The sequence below is a fragment of the Chionomys nivalis genome, chromosome 21, assembly GCF_950005125.1.
Source record: "Chionomys nivalis chromosome 21, mChiNiv1.1, whole genome shotgun sequence".
NCBI classification, from domain to species: Eukaryota; Metazoa; Chordata; class Mammalia; order Rodentia; family Cricetidae; genus Chionomys; species Chionomys nivalis.
Window position 1 is genome coordinate 10,080,046 of NC_080106.1, and position 19,636 is coordinate 10,099,681.

General features: G+C 42.9%; 1 protein-coding gene across 1 annotated transcript in view; it reads left to right on the forward strand.

Moving 5' to 3' along the window:
- Window positions 1–19,636, forward strand: part of Mbtps1 (membrane bound transcription factor peptidase, site 1) — a 52,629-nt gene that overhangs the window by 3,366 nt on the left and 29,627 nt on the right. Inside the window, exons 2-8 of the mRNA XM_057753197.1 lie at window positions 8,906–9,393; window positions 10,623–10,880; window positions 14,528–14,731; window positions 15,029–15,139; window positions 15,467–15,576; window positions 18,485–18,601; window positions 19,049–19,116. Of these exons, the coding sequence (XP_057609180.1) occupies window positions 9,231–9,393; window positions 10,623–10,880; window positions 14,528–14,731; window positions 15,029–15,139; window positions 15,467–15,576; window positions 18,485–18,601; window positions 19,049–19,116 (1,031 nt within the window). The 5' untranslated portion in view covers window positions 8,906–9,230. The remainder of the gene's footprint in view (window positions 1–8,905; window positions 9,394–10,622; window positions 10,881–14,527; window positions 14,732–15,028; window positions 15,140–15,466; window positions 15,577–18,484; window positions 18,602–19,048; window positions 19,117–19,636) is intronic.

Below are 19,636 nucleotides of genomic sequence, written 5' to 3' on the forward strand. Positions count from 1 at the left end.
GTTGGACTCATCTTGGGTTCATCTGTGAGTGGTGTAGTCGTGCTCATGTTAAACCGTTGGTGGAAGGCCTATCTTTAGGGTGTGCTTTTTGTAGAAGATAACCGGATGCCTGAGAATTAAGTCTGATCAACACTTGTTGGATTCAGGGACAGCCTCAAGAGGCCCTACAAGTTAGTATGCCTGTGAAGTTTCTGGAAGGAACAGTGACCTCCCTTAGCTGGGAAGGCTACTGTAGACAAATTGTGGAAACAGCCTTTTGGAGAGAATTAGTTTAAGATCACTCTGTATTTCAAAATAATTAAGTCTGACATGGTTGATTTTTGTTGTTTTGTTTTTATGTTTTTGGTTTTTTTTTTTTGAGACAGGGTTTCTTTATGTAGCTTTTTGTTTTTATTTCGAGACAGGCTTTCATTATGTAGTGCTGACTGTCCTAGAACCGTGTAGACCAGACTGGTCTCAAACTCGCAGAAATCATGCTTAGCAAACAGTTGAATTTTTGTGCTATCTTATCAGAAAAACTGATTTCTTTCTTTAAAATTTATTTAAAATGATTTATTAAAAATAATAAACAGTATGATTTATCTAGTTATAAAAATAATAAAAGCTATTTTTACACTGTAAAGAAAATGTAATAAAGTGGAAAAGGATAAGTCATCCTGCTAGAGGTAGGAGTATTGCTATCATTTTGTTAGTTATCTTTTGATTGGTTTTTTCCCTGTGGTGTACATAGATGCATAAAAAACTTTTTAGATTAACTTTTTTTTTTTTTTTTGAGACAGGGTTTCTCTGTAGCTTTGGAGCCTGTCCTGGAGCTAGCTCTTGTAGACCAGGCTGGCCTCAAACTCACAGAGATCTGCCTGCCTCTGCCTCCCGAGTGCTGGGATTAAAGGCGTGCACCAACACTACCCGGCTTAACTTCTATTTTTATCTTGCCTAAATGTATGTATGTTCACCGTGTGCTTGCTTGGTGTCCACAGAGGTAAGATAAGAATGATAGAGATGGAGTTACAGATGGCTGTGAGCCATTATGTGGGTGCTGGGAATCAAACCTATGTCCTCCGTAAGAATAGCAAGTACTCTTAATCTCTGAGCTATCTCTCCAACTCCATGGGTGCATTTTAAAAGTCGGTTTGCCGGCACTTGGGAGGTAGAGGCAGTTGGATCTCTGAGTTTGAGGCCAGCCTAATCTACATAGTGAGTTCCAGAAGAGCCAGGGCTATGTAGAGAGAATCTGTCTCCAAAACTGGAGTGGGGTTGGGGGCAGTTTAATCCATTCTGTACATGAACTGGTTTCTTTAATACTTCATTAGCACATTCTCCTTTTCGTAGCACTAGCTCAGACTGACATGCATTTCCTGTGTAAGTCAAGGTATTGACAGCTGGTTCTTTCTGGAGGCTCAGGAAAGAATCTCGTTCCTTCTGTTCATAGAAGCTACCTATAATCCTTGGCTCCTTGACTTCTTTCTAACAAAAGAACTAAACTCTGGAGTTTATCACCCCACCTCTGAACCACACCTGGCTGGATAGAGAGAGCTTATAGTGACTAGAGGATGGAGGGTGCCTTTCCCAGAGGGTGGCATATCCTGCCGAGTCTTTGTTTAAAGTCACATTGGCTAGGATGTAGACATCTGTGGGGAACAATGATTCAGTCTGGCTCAAGGCACAGTTTGAAAAAATTGCTGCAGGGTATTCTATTGTTGAAGCAAACTGTAATCATTCCCTGTCCCCTATTATTGTATGCTTAGATAGTCTCTAATTTTTCCTCATTACAATCTTGCACTATATATCTTTGGATGTAAATAGTGGGCTTCAGGCTCATGCATGTTGGACTGAATTCCTAGGGAGCATTTTTAAAACAGAAGACTCTTTCTCTCTGAAAAATGTGAACCAGACCCTGGGGTGCCCAGGCACCTTTCCCATTCAACAACAGGATATAGGAGCAACAAGGGCATCCCTCCTTTAGGAATCAATTTTCTCACCCAAAAGTGGAGATAATAACAGGATGTTATGAGGGTTATGTGAGTTGTTATAAGACAATGAATTTGATTCTCAATTGCCACCAAGAAATGCTCATTGAGTGTTAAGTTTTTATTCCTGGTCAGGAATCTTTCTATGTCAGTATTAAGGGCTTAGTGCATATTGACAAATGGTTTGGAGATTAAAAAATCATTAATTACATGAAAATATTTGCTGAATTTGTTGAATTATTAAGTATGAGTTGTATTTTAGGTGCTTCAGCTTTTTTTTTTTTTCAGAAAGAAAATTACTTGTTTTTTTTTGTTTGTTTGGGGCTTTTTACAGTGTAAATAGTAAAAGCATTAAAGCTAATTTGAACAAAATGTTTGACTGAAGCCTTTCAGAAAACATTTCAGCTCTGTAGAGTAGGAGATAGAGTGTGCACTCCCTCCCCAGTGTGCCATTCCCTCATACTCAGCCACATGGTGATTGAAATTCTTTGGGGTATCGGAGAGATGGCTAGTGGTTAAGAGCATTTGCAAGGAGCCTGGGTTCTGTTCCCAGGTCCTACATGGCAGCTCACAAACCAGCTGTAACTCTAGCAGCAGTGGATTCCATGCTGCCTTTTGGCCTCCATGGGCACTGCATGCTCATGGTACATATGTCCATGAACATAAAATACTCGTACATGAAATAAAAGAAGACTTTTAAAAAACAAATTTTGGGGGATATGTCTATACTGAACGTGCTTTGTTCTCTAAGGCAGAACCATTCAGCATTTACATTTTTGTAGGTACTAAAAGTAATCTGGTATAAATTGTAGAATATGGGTAGGTGTGCACAGTTTCTGTGAAAGTGCTGTGCTGTTTTATATAAAGGGTTTGCATAGTCTTAGTTTAGGGGTTGGGGGCTGGACCCTCAGTATATCCCCATGGTCAGCTGCACTCCGCATTTCTTGTTAGCCAGTGTTAGCTATCGCCCTGCTCTAGGTGACACTGCACAACCCATGAGTGTTAGGTTGCTACATGAAATGGCCCTTGGGATTCATCTGATGCCTCCTCATGATTTGATTGCTGCAAAAACTTTGGGGGGAACCTCAGAAATAGGCAGGGCTCTTCTCAGTGCCACTGCTGGGGGAGGGGGTGGATTGGGCCCCTTTGTCCCTAGCTGGTTGGCTTGGATAATGTGGTGAAGTCACTCTTCCTCTTTGTAAATATGTATTTTAGTGGGAGGCATTTGAAACTATGTAAATAGCAGAGTTTTCCTTAAGCTTCCACTCTATTTGCATTGGAGACTGTTTTCCCATTTTGAATTTTCAAGGAGTTATGTTCTGTTACTCATATATTGTGAAACTCAGATTGTCCCAGATTTTGCTAGGGAGAGTCCCTCCACCCTGGCTCCTGGCAACATATTTCCATTCTCTGAGTGAGCACTGCTTCACTGTCTGGCACAAGGGGTTCCACAGTCATCTCATCTAGTCCCACCCACCCTTAAGCTGTCTCATCAAGGATCCCAACTTCTTTCCCTGGAGAGTGCTACTCAGCCATCTGGGCACAAGGTGGTAGGCTTCCTTCTTGGGGGTACAACACATGGCACTGCTGCTGTGTCCTCTTGGTAGATGGGATGTGTATTCAGATGTGCCTGTGTTTGTTTCTCCATCTCTGTGAGTACATCTGAAAACCTTGAGCTCACACCAGCCTTTCAGTTTTGGCTCATAGTGAATTAGTTTAGTTTTTGGTGGCCTTCTCTTCACACACTTTTCTTACTTGCTTGACTCCAGCTCTAACTGGGTCTCTGTGGCTTCCTTGTCCTCAACATACTAACTCAGAAAGTAAAGGACAAGTTAGTGGCTTTCTTTCTCCCTGTGTGTGAACCTATGTATACACACCTGTCTAATGTCTGCTTACCATTAGCTAGTGAGCATGTCTTGTGGCTCCTGTTTACTACTTGGGGTCGTAGCTTGGACACCATAGGTTGTTGATACAGATGAATAGGTGTGTTACAGCTCTCAGAGTGCAGTCTCTTCTTTAAAAGCCCCACTGGACATGTCTGTGGGCTAGGATCTCTCTGGACACAGGCCCAAGAGCACAGGGGTTAATGGTAAATGATTGGCTTCCTGTGCCCAGGCCCCATGCACTGTCTTCTAACAGTTGAGTTGTGAATTAAAAGTCATAAAGGAAAATGATTTGTGCCTTCTTCTGGGATTGGGAACCTGTAGAAACCTTAGGCTCTATAATTTTCTACCTCATGCCAGTCACAGTAATGTCTTCTAAGAGCCTGGACTTTTCACCTTTGAGAGCAATAAGTAGGTTACCTGTGTCTACACAGCAGAGCTGTTTTCATTTTCTGTCATTTTCAACTTTCTCATTTATCTCAGGAGACTTTTATACCTGAAGCAACTTCCTTCTTTCCTTACTTCCTTCTAGCACTGGAGGGTGTGGAGAGCAAGTTCCTGGAGTAGATGGGGTTGGTGGAGTGCAGTCAGACCAGGGCAACTTGTTCATTTAGTGTGACCTTTTTCTGGAAGAGATCAATAACATTTTAAAAACATATTTATTTTGTATGTATGGATGTGTACTAGTGTAGAGATCAGAGAAGACATATGTGGGAGCTGGTTCATGCCTTCTATCATGTAGGTTCCAGGGATGGAACTCAGATAGACAGGCCTGGCAGTACAAGTGGCCTTATCTGCTGAGCTGTCTCCCTCTCCCTCTAAAAACTAAGTCAGTAGACTTATCCAGTGGGCAGACTTTCCTTATGGAAGTCAGATTTTGGTTTGGCTTTCTTTCCATCTCTCCTGTTTCCTGTTGTCTTCCCCAGAGAAGAGGTGCTTGTGGCCCAGGATTCAGCCAACCTCTGCCTGCTTCCCAGTATTGTTGAGTATCCTAAGCAGAGGTGCTCACAATTTCTCATGTGGGTGTTCCCCTTAGCCAGCTTCCATTTAGTCTTCATCTCAGAGGCAAAAGTTATCCTTGTAACTTTGGTTCCTTGCCTGCATTCTCCCACATCAGGAGAATTTGTTGGCTCTGCCTTAAGGTCTAAGTCAGCATCTTCTCTCCCTGGGTTGTTTATATCCATGGTCTTCCACTGGATCCCCTGTCCCCTGTATTCATTTCTCCTAGAAGGCTGAGTGGTCAGCTGTGTCTTCCTTTCCCTTTCAAAATAGAAGCTGAGGTCCTTTCTGATGTTCAGGATTGTCTCTACTCTGTCTCCAGTTTCTGTCCCCAGTTCTTTCATGTCTCCTCCTTTCCCTTTCTGGATTCTGCTCAGCCATACTGGCCTCTTTGCTTTTCTTCTCACCCCAAACTACTTCCTTTAGGTTCCACTTAAAAATACTTTCTCTGGGGTCTCTGTGGCACTCGGGCTGAGTATCCCTCTTAGCTGCCCTGTTCCTTCTTTTCTCTGCTTTCTAAGCACAGCACTTGCTATCAGCTAAGCTGTATTTACTTATTTCTTATCTGTATCCCCACACTGGAAGATAAGCTCTGTGAGGTCAGAGGTTTCTGCCCTGGTTTGTCTAGTAGTACTCTGATCCTTCTGCCTGTACAGTGCAGAGCTCTGAGCAGTTGCTCAACAGCCTTGTTCTCTGGCTGTGTATGCTCACTCCTCTTGGCTACTGATGCCTGCATTCTGGAATGTCCTCCTTCAACCCCTGTCCTCCTTAGACAGGATGCCTTATTGGTCCTTGTGCATATTCTGTGTCTCCTTGTCCTTCTCCCTCTATGGTGCCTTGTGTGTTCTCTCCCCAGCTCAGCTTCTGCACAAGGAAATAAAAGTGTCCTCTTGTCACTCCTAAAGGGACTCTATCTCAGCTTGAGTGACCTTTTCTCTGACACCTTCCTTTCCTGCCTTTGTCCTGGTGCTTGGCTTCCTTTGCTTCCTCACACATTCAGCATTGTGTCCCTAGCTTTCTCTGTCTCTCTCCTTTTCCCTCTCCCTCTCCTCCCCACCCTTCTCTCCTCCCTCCCACCCTCCCTCCTGGGGGAGTACCTTACTGGCAGTACCTTACTGGGTAAGCCCTATAAAATGGTATGGCATAGTGAGTAATAAAGACAGAGTGCCCTTTGATTGTTGGGTGTGTGTGTGTGTGTGTCTGTCTGTCTGTCTGTGTCCTATAACTAAGATCAGAGTGCAGAGCTAAGCCACTGGAGGCCAGGCAGTGGTGGCACACACCTTTAATCCTAGCACACAGGAGACAGAGGCAGACAGATTTCTGTGAGTTCAAGACCACTCTGAGCTACACTAGATTGAAACAAAGATTGAAAAAAGAGAAACAAAGCTTGTTGGCGTAAGTCATAAACAATCCCACACCAGTTTGGAATTATGATTAATAGGGTGGTATTTATTTAAAGGGGAAAAAACTTACAGATCACCGTCCCAGACAACAGCCCTTTGCACAATCAGGAAGAAGTCTAGTCGCCGAACCGGAGCAGGAAGTAAAGAGAGAGCGAGGAGGGAAGTAGCCGCTTTTTTAAAGGGAGAGAGACCACGCCCCAATGGGCTGGTATCTCAGCAGCTATTGGCTGGAGGAGCGGAAGGACCTCCCGCAACAAAAGCTCATACAAAGGTGATCCCAGCACTTGGGATCACACACTTTTAATCCCAGCACTAGGTAGGTGGAGACGGGATTGATATGGCTGGGCAGATAGAGGAATATAAGGCGGGAGGACACAGGAACTCAGTGCAGTCTGAAGCAGTCAGTCTAAGGATTTGTTAGAGGCTAAAGATCTCTCTAGTATCTGACTGCATTGCTTCTCTGATCGTTGGGAAAGCATTATTTTTTAAAACACAAACATTTGTAAACATCAACTATCTCTTCTGCACAGAATACATCATAATAGAAGTTGATTGTCTCCCTGTGGGAGAGTTATCAAGGACAGTGTTAAAAGTGATTTACTGCAGTTAAGAGTGATTTACTATGGGGGGCTGGAGAGATGGCTCAGTGGTTAAGAGCATTGCCTGCTCTTCCAAAGGTCCTGAGTTCAATTCTCGGCAACCACATGGTGGCTCACAAACATCTGTAATGAGGTCTGGTGCCCTCTTCTGGCCTGCAAACATACACACAGAATATTGTATACATAATAAATAAAAAAATATTTTAAAAAAGTGATTTACTATGATGCTCTCACAAGTATTGCTCACTAACATTCACATTATATATTTCTACACTAACTTACAGATTCTTTTAAGGCAGAAGGGTTTAAGAGATTAATTTTGTTATTCTCTTTTTTTCATTTTTAAAATTTTATGGTGCTTTGCCTTCATGCCTTCATATGTGTCTGTGCACCATATATATGTAGTGCCCAGGGAGGCCAGAGAGGGCCTTGGATCCTTGTAACTGGAATGACAGATGGTTGTAAATTGCCATTTGGGTGTTGGCAATCAAACCTATATCCTCTGGAAGAGCAGTCAGTTCTAATCACTGAACAGTTCTCCATTGTCTTTTGTAAAGTGCACACTTACTACAGCATTAGAACTATTACATTACTTCAGTGACTGGCTGTATATTCTTTGACCAGTGATCTTTAGGGGCTGTTTTCTGAGACTCTGTTCCCTGATGGCTTTGCTAGGACTTCCGACTTCTGCAGAATGTGTAAGGTGATTTAGCTGACCTCTGGTCTTCCTATTGGGTCTTTGTTTTACTTTTTTGCTCTTGTGGTTGCCATTCTCACTGTCCTTCTGTTGAGATAGATATCATTATTTCTCCTGTGAGTACATTCCAGCAGCCCCAGTCTCTGGTGTGGGCTATAGAGTGGCTGGTTTTGCAGAGTATTGGATAGTGCATCAGTGAAGGTCCTACTGATAAAGTTTAAACATGTGTTTAGGTCCTTTTCCCTCAGTACTGTTCCGTTCCTTTCCTGTTTCAGAAGTACAAACAGGCAGTTGCTGAAACCAAAACCTCTTCTTTACTCTAAAGTACCAGTTTCTGCCAGAAGAATCTGAGTTTAACTGATACTCATCTTGGTTGATGGTAGCTCATTCTCTGTCTGGTTTTGTTGTTGTTTTGCTATGTAACAGAATAAGGGCCTAACTTATTCTCTGTCCCCTCCTCTGACATGATTGTTCCCCACAGATATGATGGTGAGCTGCATTTGCTGGTCACCTTGTGGCAACTCAGCCTTCACTGCCACTGCTGTAAAGAACAGCTGTTCCTCCTGTACTTTCGATATTTTGAGAGAGATATAAGTCCGCGGGAAATTTTATACTCAAATTAACATATAGCAATATGTTATTTATATTGTTTTATATGTATAACAATAACTTGCCTCACAATCTGTTCTCTATTCCACTTTCAGTAAAGAGCTAATCTGATTTTATAATAGATTAAACTGGTTTAAGTTTGATGCTTCAGGTAAAATAAATTTAATGGCTACCGAAGACTCTGTGCCCCTTTCATAAAATTGGTAGAGAGTATTTTAAAAAATATGACTACATTTAAGCAATGTCTCTTAACCTATTAAAATGACTTGTCTAGAAAATAGTTTGTACTTAGTTACAATTTACAGAAGAAACTAAGGACCTATAGATTATGCTTTTGACTGAAAAATTGTAGATGCTGATTGGTAACATGACCTGGACTTTGGAGAGCATCACATGTCGGAAAACAGAGTCTGAAGCAGAAGCTTAGGGTGGGACATGAAGGATGCCTTTTCTTGTTCCTTTCTAGCTAGTCTAGCCTGCTCCATGTTCCTTTTGTTAGCTGGTTTGCCCTTAGTCTCTTCACTTGCCTCCCTTTCCTCTTTACTTCTTGGAGAACTGTCTTGAAATGTTTCCAGAAAAGCAGTGAGGTATAAGTAAATCTGAACAAAAAGAGTGGGGTCTTTGTTGTGTTCTCATTTGTCTGTTTTGTAACTGGGGTACTGACCCTTCCATTTAAGTTGCATCTGTAACTGTCATATCTGGCTTGGTCGGGATGCTTATGATGTCTCTGTGTGCTGTTTTGTTTCAGATCGGCTCACAGAGTGGTTGCTTGGGCATCCCTGCTAGATTTGGGCCTGTGGCGCAAATGGAGTTTAGGACTTAGTCGACTCTGCCCTAATGAGAGAAGCCTCTGTCCAAGATGGAGAAGAAGCGGAGAAAGAAATGAAAGCCACTTTTTGGGCCAAGCCGTGGGTGACTATGGGACTGAGGTTTTCTTTATGTTGGACAAATCTGTAGGGTGGCTGAGCAGTAAGGTTGCAGCTTTTAGCCAAAAGAGGAATTCACTTCTGATCAAGGAAGAACCTAGTGCGATTTGAATTTATGCAATTTTATGACCATATTCACTTAGGACCATGAAGCTCATCAACATCTGGCTTCTTCTGCTGGTGGTTTTGCTCTGTGGGAAGAAGCATCTCGGTGATAGGCTGGGGAAAAAAGCTTTTGAAAAGGCCCCATGCCTTAGCTGTTCCCACCTGACTTTGAAGGTGGAATTCTCCTCAACTGTGGTGGAATATGGTAATGAACTGTTTTCATTGTCGGGTCCTCCCATCTTACTGTTTTCAAACTTAATATAGATATTAATTTCTATTCCACTTCTGTGGTAAATTTCAAATGGAATGAGTGCACACCATGCAGGTATTAACATTTGCTTAAAGTGTTTTCCCATTCTGCCATTGTAGCAGGAGGGTGCTGATGCAGCTACTGAGCATCACATTGGAAGTCAAGCCCCAGGCAGAAGAATCTTTATCTTTGTCTTTGTCTTCACCTTCTGTAGAACAAACAGCTGTACATTCTCTAAACTCCTGTCCCCGTTGGAAAACTACATTTCTTTAGTGTTGTCAAATTTCTATAGATATGGGAGTTTTTGTTTTATTTTATTTTTCAATTTACAGTGTTTTATTTGTGTGAGTGTTTTGCCTGCATGAATGTCTGTGGACCACTTGACACTTATGGAAGCCAAAGGAGGGTTTTGAATTCTGTGGAACTGGAGTTACAGATGATTGTGAGCCATTGTGTGGGTCCTGGGAACTGAACCCAGGGTCCTCTCTAAGAGCAGTAAGCATTCTTAATCCTTGAGCCAACTCTCCAGCCCTCCATCCTCCCAGTTAATATTTCTTAAGATGTATTTTGATTATATATATGTGTGATATATGCACATGTGTGCAGGTGCCTATGGGAGCTAGAGGTATCTGATTCCCTGTAGCTAGAACTATAGGTGGTTGTGAGCAACCTGACTTGGGTACTAGAAACTGAAGCTAGGTCCTCTGCAAGATCTTAACTACTGAACCAGCTCATCAGACCCATAGTTATGTTTAAAAAAATACTCGGGTGTTTGGGTTTGAACTGTATATTTTGTGTGATTTAAGATTCATTTATGTCAGCTTTACCCAGAACTCTGCATACTACTGCCTACAGGTTGGGGTTTTGTTTGTTTGTTTGTTTGTTTTGGTTTTTCATGACTGGGTTTCTCTATCTTGCCCTGGTGACTGTCCTAGAACTGACTTTGTAGACCAGGCTGGCCTTGAACTCAGAGAGATCCGTCTGTTTCTGCCTCCCAAGTGCTGTGATTAAAGGCAATTGCCACCATCATCCGACTGTGTATGGCATTTTACACTTATCTTTCTGCTTGGTCTTGTTTTGCTGTGGTCTTTGAGGTACATTGTTCTTTTGCAAGTGAAGATTCAGATTAGGTATACTCAAATATGTATGTAAGTACTTACTTTTATTGTGACCATTGATTTCAGAATATATTGTGGCTTTCAACGGGTACTTCACAGCCAAAGCTAGAAACTCATTTATTTCAAGCGCTCTGAAAAGCAGTGAAGTAGACAACTGGAGAATTATACCTCGGAACAACCCATCCAGTGACTACCCTAGTGATTTTGAGGTGATTCAGATAAAAGAGAAACAGAAGGCTGGGCTGCTCACACTTGAAGATCATCCAAACATCAAGCGGGTGACCCCTCAGCGGAAAGTCTTTCGTTCCCTGAAGTTTGCTGAATGTAAGTATGATGAGCACAGGCCATGCCACTGCTTGGCTTTCACCACAGAGTTGCTAAGGGTGATTTGGAGACATCTGTGTTGTTTTTCACAATTCTCCAATGGAGAATGTTGTCTTAGGCAATTTCTGTGTTTTGTTTTCTAAGACAGTTTCCTGTAGCTCAGGCTTCAAATTCACTATGAAACTAAGGCTGTCCTTGAACTTCTGACTGTACATGTGTTCATTCCTCCACCTCCAAAGCAGTTCCCTAACAACTCAGGAAAACCAGCTCAAGCTTGGTACATTTAGCCAGGTGCCTACATACACTATCATTTAATGCAGCTTCCTGTTCATTTTGGTTCATTCATCTTTGAGAACTCTAGAATGTTTTTGGAAACTTAGAGTTGCCTGATTCTAGTCATGAAGCCTAGGCCATCCTTTATGAGGTTCCTTTCTTCAGCATCTATACTATATTGTGCTAGCTATAGTCTTGAGCAGGAAACTCCTTTTCACTATAAGCTTCATTTTTCTCTACTAACAGAGAGAGGTACTGCCATTCACTACTGGTTCTCAGAGACTGAAGTGAAATAGTGCCAGGGTGTAGTGCTTAGCAGTATACTCATAGCATGTGATAGCAGTTGAGTTCAGGTTTTGCTTCATGTTGATGTTGATGTTGGACTGAATTCTGTCTTGCTTTGGATCTTATTGGGTTCTGTCTTACTGACCCTAAGACAAGACTCTAATATCTTTTTCGCTTGAGATGTTAATGACATCATAAAGTTGTCTACTTGTGGTGACTAGTTTTATGTAAACTGACAGAAGCCAAAGTCAGCTAAGAGGAGGGAGCCTCAATTAAGAAAATGCCTACCAAAAAAAAAAAAAGGTAGTGGTGGTCCACGCCTTTAATCCCAGCACTCACGAGGCAGAGGCAGGTGGATCTCTGTGAGTTTGAGGCCAGCCTGGTCTACAAGAGCTGGTTCCAGGACAGCGAGGACTGTTAACACAGAGAAACCCTGTCTTGAAGTTTCTGTTCTGCCCGGTTCCTGCAGTCGTTAAGTTTCAAAGAAGTCACACAGAGGTCTACATTAATTATAAACTGATTGGCCTAGTATCTCAGGCTTCTTATTAACTCTTATAACTTATATTAGCCCATAATTCTTGTCTGTGTTAGCCACATGACTTGGTACCTTCATCGACGAGGCAGTCACATCTTGCTTGCTCTATGTCTGACTTCCCTCGTCTGGGTGATGACTGCAGACTGAAACTTCCCTCTTCCCAGAATTCTTGTTGCCATCCTCTACTTCCTGCCTGGCTACTGGCCAGTCAGGTTTGTTTAAAATACAAGTGACAGGGTACAGACCATTATCCACAGCACTCCATAAGGTCATACTGTAGGCAAGCCTGTAGGGCATTTTCTTAATTGCTGATTGATGTGGGAGGGCCCAGACTATGGTGGGTGGTACCATCTCTGGTCTGGTAGTCCTGGGTTCTATAAGAAAGCAGGGCAAGCCATGTAGCAAGCCAGTAAGTAGCACCCCTCCATGATTTCTGTATCAGTTCCTACCTCCAGCTCTCTACCCTTTTTGTGTTCCTGCCCTGACTCCACTTGGTGATGGATTGTTACCTGAAGTGTAAGCTGAAACAAACCCTTTCCTCGCCAATTTGCCTTGGTTATGGTATTTCATCAATGGTAACCCTAACTAAGATATCATCTGTTCTTTGCAGATGTCTTGCTGTTCTTTTCATCAGTTTCTTCTGTCCAAGCTAATGGTCCCAAGTTCTCTCAGTGGTTATTCATACGACATGGTCTGTGCCCCTCACTATTTTATTTTCTTTGAGTGCTTTGTTCTGTTTAAGGTCAAGCAGAACAGACTGTTCCCATCATCTAAATGTTCTTACTCAGTGTCTCTGGGATTGCCCCTTCTATTGACTTAAAGACTAGAGTCACCTGGGAAACTCAGTGCAGATAGATTTGAATTGGACTGTCATTTTAGACAATTGCTTCATGGGGTTGACCGCCTCTTTTTTCCACATTCCATACTTTCATGGGGATGGCCTGGAGGGCTTGAGAACAATGAGAGTCATTTGCTTTAGATCAGTACTGTCGGAGTAGTGCAGATTGCTTCTTAAAACTGATTTGAGGGCTAGCAAGGTGACTCTGTGGGTAAAGGTGCTTGCCATGTAAGTGACAGTCTGTGTTCAGTCCTGGGGACCCACGCAAAGGTCGAAGGAGAGAGGTGACTCAGAGTTGTATATGCTTTTCCACACTAATAAATGAAATTAAGATTTTTAAAATATAATTTGTTTAGCCGGGCGGTGGTGGCGCACACCTTTAATCCCAGCACTCGGGAGGCAGAGGCAGGCAGATCTCTGAGTTTGAGGCCAGCCTGGTCTAGAAGAGCTAGATCCAGGACAGGAACCAAAAAGCTACGGAGAAACCCTGTCTCGAAAAATCAAAAAAAAAAAAAAAAAATATATATATATATATATATATATATATATATACATATACGTATATATATGTATATATATAATTTGTTTTTCATTATAACATAGACTTTGAAAAGTAAAATGAACACTTATAATAATATTTTATTTTTATTTCGTTCATTAATTCATTTTGGTTTTTTGAGACAGGGTCTCTCTATGTAGCTTTGGAGTCTGTCCTGGAACTCACTTTATAGACCAGGCTGGCCTCGAACTCATAGATTCATCTGCCTCTGCCTTGCGAGTCCTGGGATTAAAGGCATGTACCACCACCGCCTGGCTATTACTGTTTCTTAAATGAAGGAATTTTTCAGGTATTAAAATTCATCATTTAGGTGTACAATTTGACAGATCTTAGCAAAAGTACACAAAACAGATCCAGAGTATTCTCTTACCTCCGACCCTTCTCTAGCCCTCCTTTTTCTTTTGGTTTTTGAAAATGGAAATTAGAAAAGGTAAAAAATTACTGAGTTTTGGGCAGAACATAGCTTGAAACTTCCTGTTGAAGTCTGACCAGAGGTGTGTTCAGTGAGGGAAGGCAGCCTTTTCCTGTCCACCGTGCAGTGCTGTAAAATCTGCCGGTCCTCCAGTGGCCAGCTCTTGGGTCATTTTCCTTTTTTCTGGCCTCTTGGGGGCAGGCCACTGGTGAGAATGATTTTTATCTTTAGTGTTTAGTATTACAAAAGGTTTATTTATGGGCTGATGATGGTGACACATGCCTTTAATCCCAGCACCCAGGAGGCAGAGGCAGGTGCATCTCTGTGAGTTCCAAGACAGCTAGGACTATTACACAGAGAAACCCTGACTTGAATTTATTAAAAAATAAATAAATAAATAGATAAATAAATAAATTTATTTATTTGAGATGGGGTTTTGCAGTATAGCCTAGGTAGCTTTAAACGTGTAATCCTCCTATTTCAGCCTTGCTAGTGTTGGGGTTACAGATGTGTAAAACCATGACCCCTAGCAGGGCTTTTGTAAAAGTTACTATAAGTCTTTTCCTGCCTTCCCTTCGTTTTAAAATTGTAAGAGTCATTTGGGGTAATATGGCAACTGAACATTCCCATAGTTGTGATTGCCTTGAGGAAAGTTCTGAAACATGATTTCAAGGTGACCTTGCCTTAGAGCACGGTGTGTGTGCTTGTCCTCTTGGTTTCTGATCATGCTCTTCGTTGCCACTAGCTGACCCCATTGTGCCATGTAATGAAACCCGGTGGAGCCAGAAGTGGCAGTCATCACGACCCCTGAAAAGAGCCAGTCTCTCCCTGGGCTCTGGATTCTGGCATGCAACAGGAAGACATTCAAGTCGACGATTGCTGAGAGCCATTCCTCGACAGGTTGCACAGACATTGCAGGCAGATGTGCTGTGGCAGATGGGATACACAGGTGTGTACTGCAGACCAGGGACTTGGACAGTCAGCATCATGGGAGACCGCCTGCTAGGTTGCTTACGTGATGAAACTTAGAACCAGTGAGAATCCCTTTCTTTTGCTGACAAGAGCAGAACAGCCCTGTTTTCAGTAGTATGTGAACTTAACCTGTGAGCTCTGTCCTATGCCAGGGGCCTGTCCTTGATTTCCTGTTTCTGTGGCTCCCTCAGAGGAATAGTGTTTTATGGGTAGAAATCAAGAAAGATTATTTCTCCCAATATTACTGTTTGCTGTTTTCTCTTTTTGTAATAAGGTGCTAATGTCAGGGTTGCTGTTTTTGATACTGGGCTCAGTGAGAAGCATCCACACTTCAAGAATGTGAAGGAGAGAACCAACTGGACCAATGAGCGGACCCTGGATGATGGTAGGTCCCAGTCAAATGAGGGCAGGGCTTTTGGTCTGTAGGCCAGTATTTGTGAGCTGGCTTGTGGTTTCACAGTCAAGCCCAACTACTAAGAGGCTTTGCTGAAGTAGAGGCTAGGAAAGAAAGAGGTAGCTGCTGAGAAGGGTTACCTGTGGAGTTGCCCTCAAAGGAGAGTCGGAACAGTGGTGTCGGGAATATGAGGGGCATACCACAGCAGAGGCTGCTCATGTATTTCCAAGACCAGGAGTGTATGGTCATGGTTTTGAGTGTTCTGCCTCATTGTGCATTCTCAGATGTCTCACAGGACTTCTTTTCTTGTTGCTGCAGGGCTAGGTCATGGTACATTTGTTGCAGGTGTGATTGCCAGCATGAGGGAGTGCCAGGGATTTGCCCCAGATGCAGAGCTGCACATCTTCAGGGTCTTTACCAACAATCAGGTAGGTGTTTGAGGGGCCTTGAAACATGTGATGATCAGGGCTGAGGTCTGACAGAAAGTACCATTGTGCAGCCACTGCAAATGCACACTGGAGTAACAACCTTCCTTATTGTTTCACACTGTCCTGTCTTCTGTATGTCCTTCCCTCAATACTGCATTTATCAGCCTACCGCAGTCCTGCTGACTGACCTTCCTCCAAGGACACTGTGGTTTGTTGATCTGTTTGTTCTTCACAGTCAGTCTTGCTTGTACCCTCTAGACTATGGTCTTGGTCTTCCATGATGGACTGATGGCATAGTTCGTGATATACATACCCCACCACCCTCATTTAGTTCCCACTGCTGGAGAATGAGGACTTATGTTACTGACCTCTGTATTAGTATTCCAGCACCTAAGTTTGCTGCTTCGTTCCTCATTTCATCTGGAAACAAAGGAAGAGGCCGCTCTCTCTCTCTCTCTGTCTCTCTCTGTTTGTGTGTTTTAGTTGTGATACTCATTTATGTGTGGAGGCTATGTCAGCCTGAACACCATCCACCTTGGGGTTTTTTGTTTGTTTGTTTTGTTTTTGAGGCAGGGTCTCACTGTCTTTCCTTGGCTGGCCTGAAGCTTATCGTATAGACCAGTCTACTCTCAAACTCATGAACTCAGCCTCCTGAGTGCTGCGATTAAAGACCTGCATTACCACTCCTGACTTCTACATGTTTCTTGAGACAGGATCTCTCCTTGGTACTAGATAAAGAGAAAGAAGAGCAGCAGCAGTTGGTCCAGGAAATTAGTTCCTTCATAAGATGCCATTCATTAAGAGAGAGGGCCTTACTGTATGAGAGAGAACATTAGACATCCAGTACAGTATATGGAGATCTAAGCATTATGGGACCTTAGAAGGAAAGAGAGCGGTTCTGTTATGAGTGAGACTAAGAGAAAAGAAAAGGGGAAGATCACTGCCAGGGGGAGGTCAGAGGAACCTCTTTGGCTGTGGTGACACTTGCCTTTAATCCAGCACTTGGAAGGCAGAAGTAGGTGAATCTCTGTGAATTCGAGGCCAGCCTGATCTGTTAGCTCCAGGACAGCTAGAACTGTTTGTTACACAGAGAAATCCTGTCTTGAAAATCCCACCCCCCCAAAAAAAAAGAACGCAGGCTTCTGAGCACTTGCATAATTAGCACATCCCAAGAACGAAGAAATTATCAGGCTGGCAGTAAGTTTCAGATCATGTGATTTAGTTCAGTGTAACATGCAAGGCAAAGAGCTTGGTACCATAGAGAACTGTCAAGTCACAGTGTAGATTGCTTAACTTTTTTTAAGAGAGAGTTGCAGGGAGGCCTGGCCTAATTCAGGCTGTTGGATCCCACTTAAATGTGTAGGCTTATATTCAAACAACTGGGACTTGCCCATTAGGCTATTCTGGATGGCAGAAAAGCCCCAGAGATATGCCTCCCTTAGTTCTGAGATTTCAAGCATGTGCTACCACATCCAGATTTTTATGTGTGCATCAGACTCTTTCATATTTGCATAGTAAGCTCTTGACCTGCTTAATTTTTTTCCAGTTGCTGTGACAAAATATTCTGTCAAACGCAACTTAATGAAGAAAGAATTGATTCTAGCGAGGTTTTGTTCCTTGTAGTCAGGACTCTAGGTGGAGGAACTTTGAGGAGCTGGTCGCAAGGATCCACAATCACAAAGCAGAAGAGCAATGAATGCGAACTAGTGCTGTGCTCTTTCCCCTGGGTGTCCTGCCCTGTGAGCCCACACACAATTGAATTGGGTTTTCCCATCCATCTCTCCAACACCCCAGCCCTTATTTTTAAATTTGATTTTTGAGCTTTAGCACATCAAAAAAGAAGCACAGCGATGACACCTGTTCCTTCCAGTGGCTTTCAGCTCACTCCCCAACCTCCCTGTGGGGAGTGTTCTTTGCTTCTTATGTTGCCTCATAGGATTTCTTTTGCATGTCAGCATACAGTTTAGCTTTTTAAAGAAGGCTTTCAAGATATTCTTTCTTATTGCACTACTCTGCCCACTGTGAACTTGGTTTTGTGTTTTTGTTGTTAGTTGTTGGTTGGTTGGTTGGTTGGTTTTTGCTTTTGAGATAGTGTCTTATTCTGTAGCCCTAGTCTAGTCTGGAACTCACTATGTAGCCCAGGCTGGCCTGAGACTCATGGGAGTCCTCCTTCTGCAGCCTCTTAAATGCCTGGATTAGCCGGGCAGTGGTGGCCCACACCTTTAATCCCAGCACTCGGGAGGCAGAGGCAGGCGGATCTCTGTGAGTTCGAGGCCAGCCTGGTCTACAAGAGCTAGTTCCAGGACAGGAACCAAAAGCTACGGAGAAACCCTATCTTGAAAATCAAAAAAAAAAAAAAAAAAAAAAAAAAGCCTGGATTACAGTTGTGAGCCACTATGCTTGGCTTAGCTTATATCTAAACAAACAAACAGGTAGAAGTAGTATTTTGAAAAACAGTTTCATTTACATAACATAAGGAAAGCAGAACACTGGTATGGTGGTATGATACTATGATGCAACCGTGGTTGCTCCTGTTTGTCCTTCAGTCTTTTAGGAATGAAGGGTGTTAGACAGGTGCCTTAAACTGTAGAAATGCTTGACGTGACAGCAGTGTCTTAGAATGGGTCCTTTATAAGGGCAGTAAGAAGCTCAGGTTGGTCCTAGAAGCCATGCTATAAGGTAGACAGTTGCCTGTTACCCTCTGAAGGGAGTCACAGGATACAGCACAGTCCTTCCTTGGGTCTAGTTAGAGGACTTAGTTTGTGGGTATATTGTTTACATTCTAAAGCATTTTTACTTGGGATTTGTCCCCATGCTTTGAAGAGTATGCTTGTCCTTAGAAACCAGAGCTGTCACAGCTCTTTACACTTCTGCTGAGACCCTCAGAGGACTGTTTCGATTTAACCAGGTGTCTTACACATCTTGGTTTTTGGACGCCTTCAACTATGCCATCCTAAAGAAGATTGACGTTCTAAACCTTAGCATCGGAGGTCCTGACTTCATGGATCATCCCTTTGTTGATAAGGTTGGTCAAGTCACCACGCAAGGGCGGTATGTTGTGTGACAACTACTGTGCTTTTATATCCTGAGGTGTACGTCATTCTGCTGAGGAAATACCAGCTTTGTGAAACAGATGGTTAATGACATGAACTTCAGAAACCTGCATGTTGCAACCCAGTGTGCTAGAGGCCTGGGAGCGGGTATTTTTAAGGAGCATTGCTGCTTCCCTGGTGCCTTGATGCCTTTCTTTTAAACCTGCACTTTGTTTTCCTGAGCCTGGCCTCTGGGCCAGTGTGCTGTGCATTCGCCAGCCCCAGGTTCATGGGGTTGTCCTCCAAAACTGTCCCGATTGCCCATCCCACTGAGCCTCCCACTGCCTTAGAGGGGGCTCCTTTCTTGGGTGTACTTAGAGAAGTTCCAGAGTTTCTGGGACAGTGACTTAGTGTTAACCAAATTCTTGGTTATTTTGTAGGTGTGGGAATTAACAGCTAACAATGTAATCATGGTTTCTGCTATCGGCAATGATGGACCTCTTTATGGGTAAGTAATCCCAGTAGGTTAACCTGAAGGATTCTTAGTCCCCTGAAGTAACTGAGTCTTTAGTTTGTGTGTCTTTGTATGTGTCCTTGTTCATATCTGTCTAAAGTTTGTTAGATTTTTAATTAAAATAAAAAAGAATTCACAATGACCCCTTCCTTAGTCCTTATCACCTGCTTCAACAATTGTAAATGGAAGCCAGTCTTTTTTTATGTTAATTGAAAACTTAGCTGTAGTTTAGAGGCCTGAAAGTTCTATTCTGCCCTTCTCCCCTCAAAATAGAATGGATCTGGGGACATGGCTCAGTTGACAAAGTGCTTGCTACGTCAGCATGAAGAACTGAATTTGGATTCCCAGCACTTAAATAAAAAGCCAGGTGTGGCTGCATGTACCTATTACCTCTAGCACTAGTGTTAGGAATGAAGAGAGGATAATCCTTGGGGCTTGCAGGCTGAGCACCTTCCATTTTGAGCCCTAGCCTTACTGCTTGTCCCAGGGTTCTGAGCCAGCTCTTTAGGTGCTG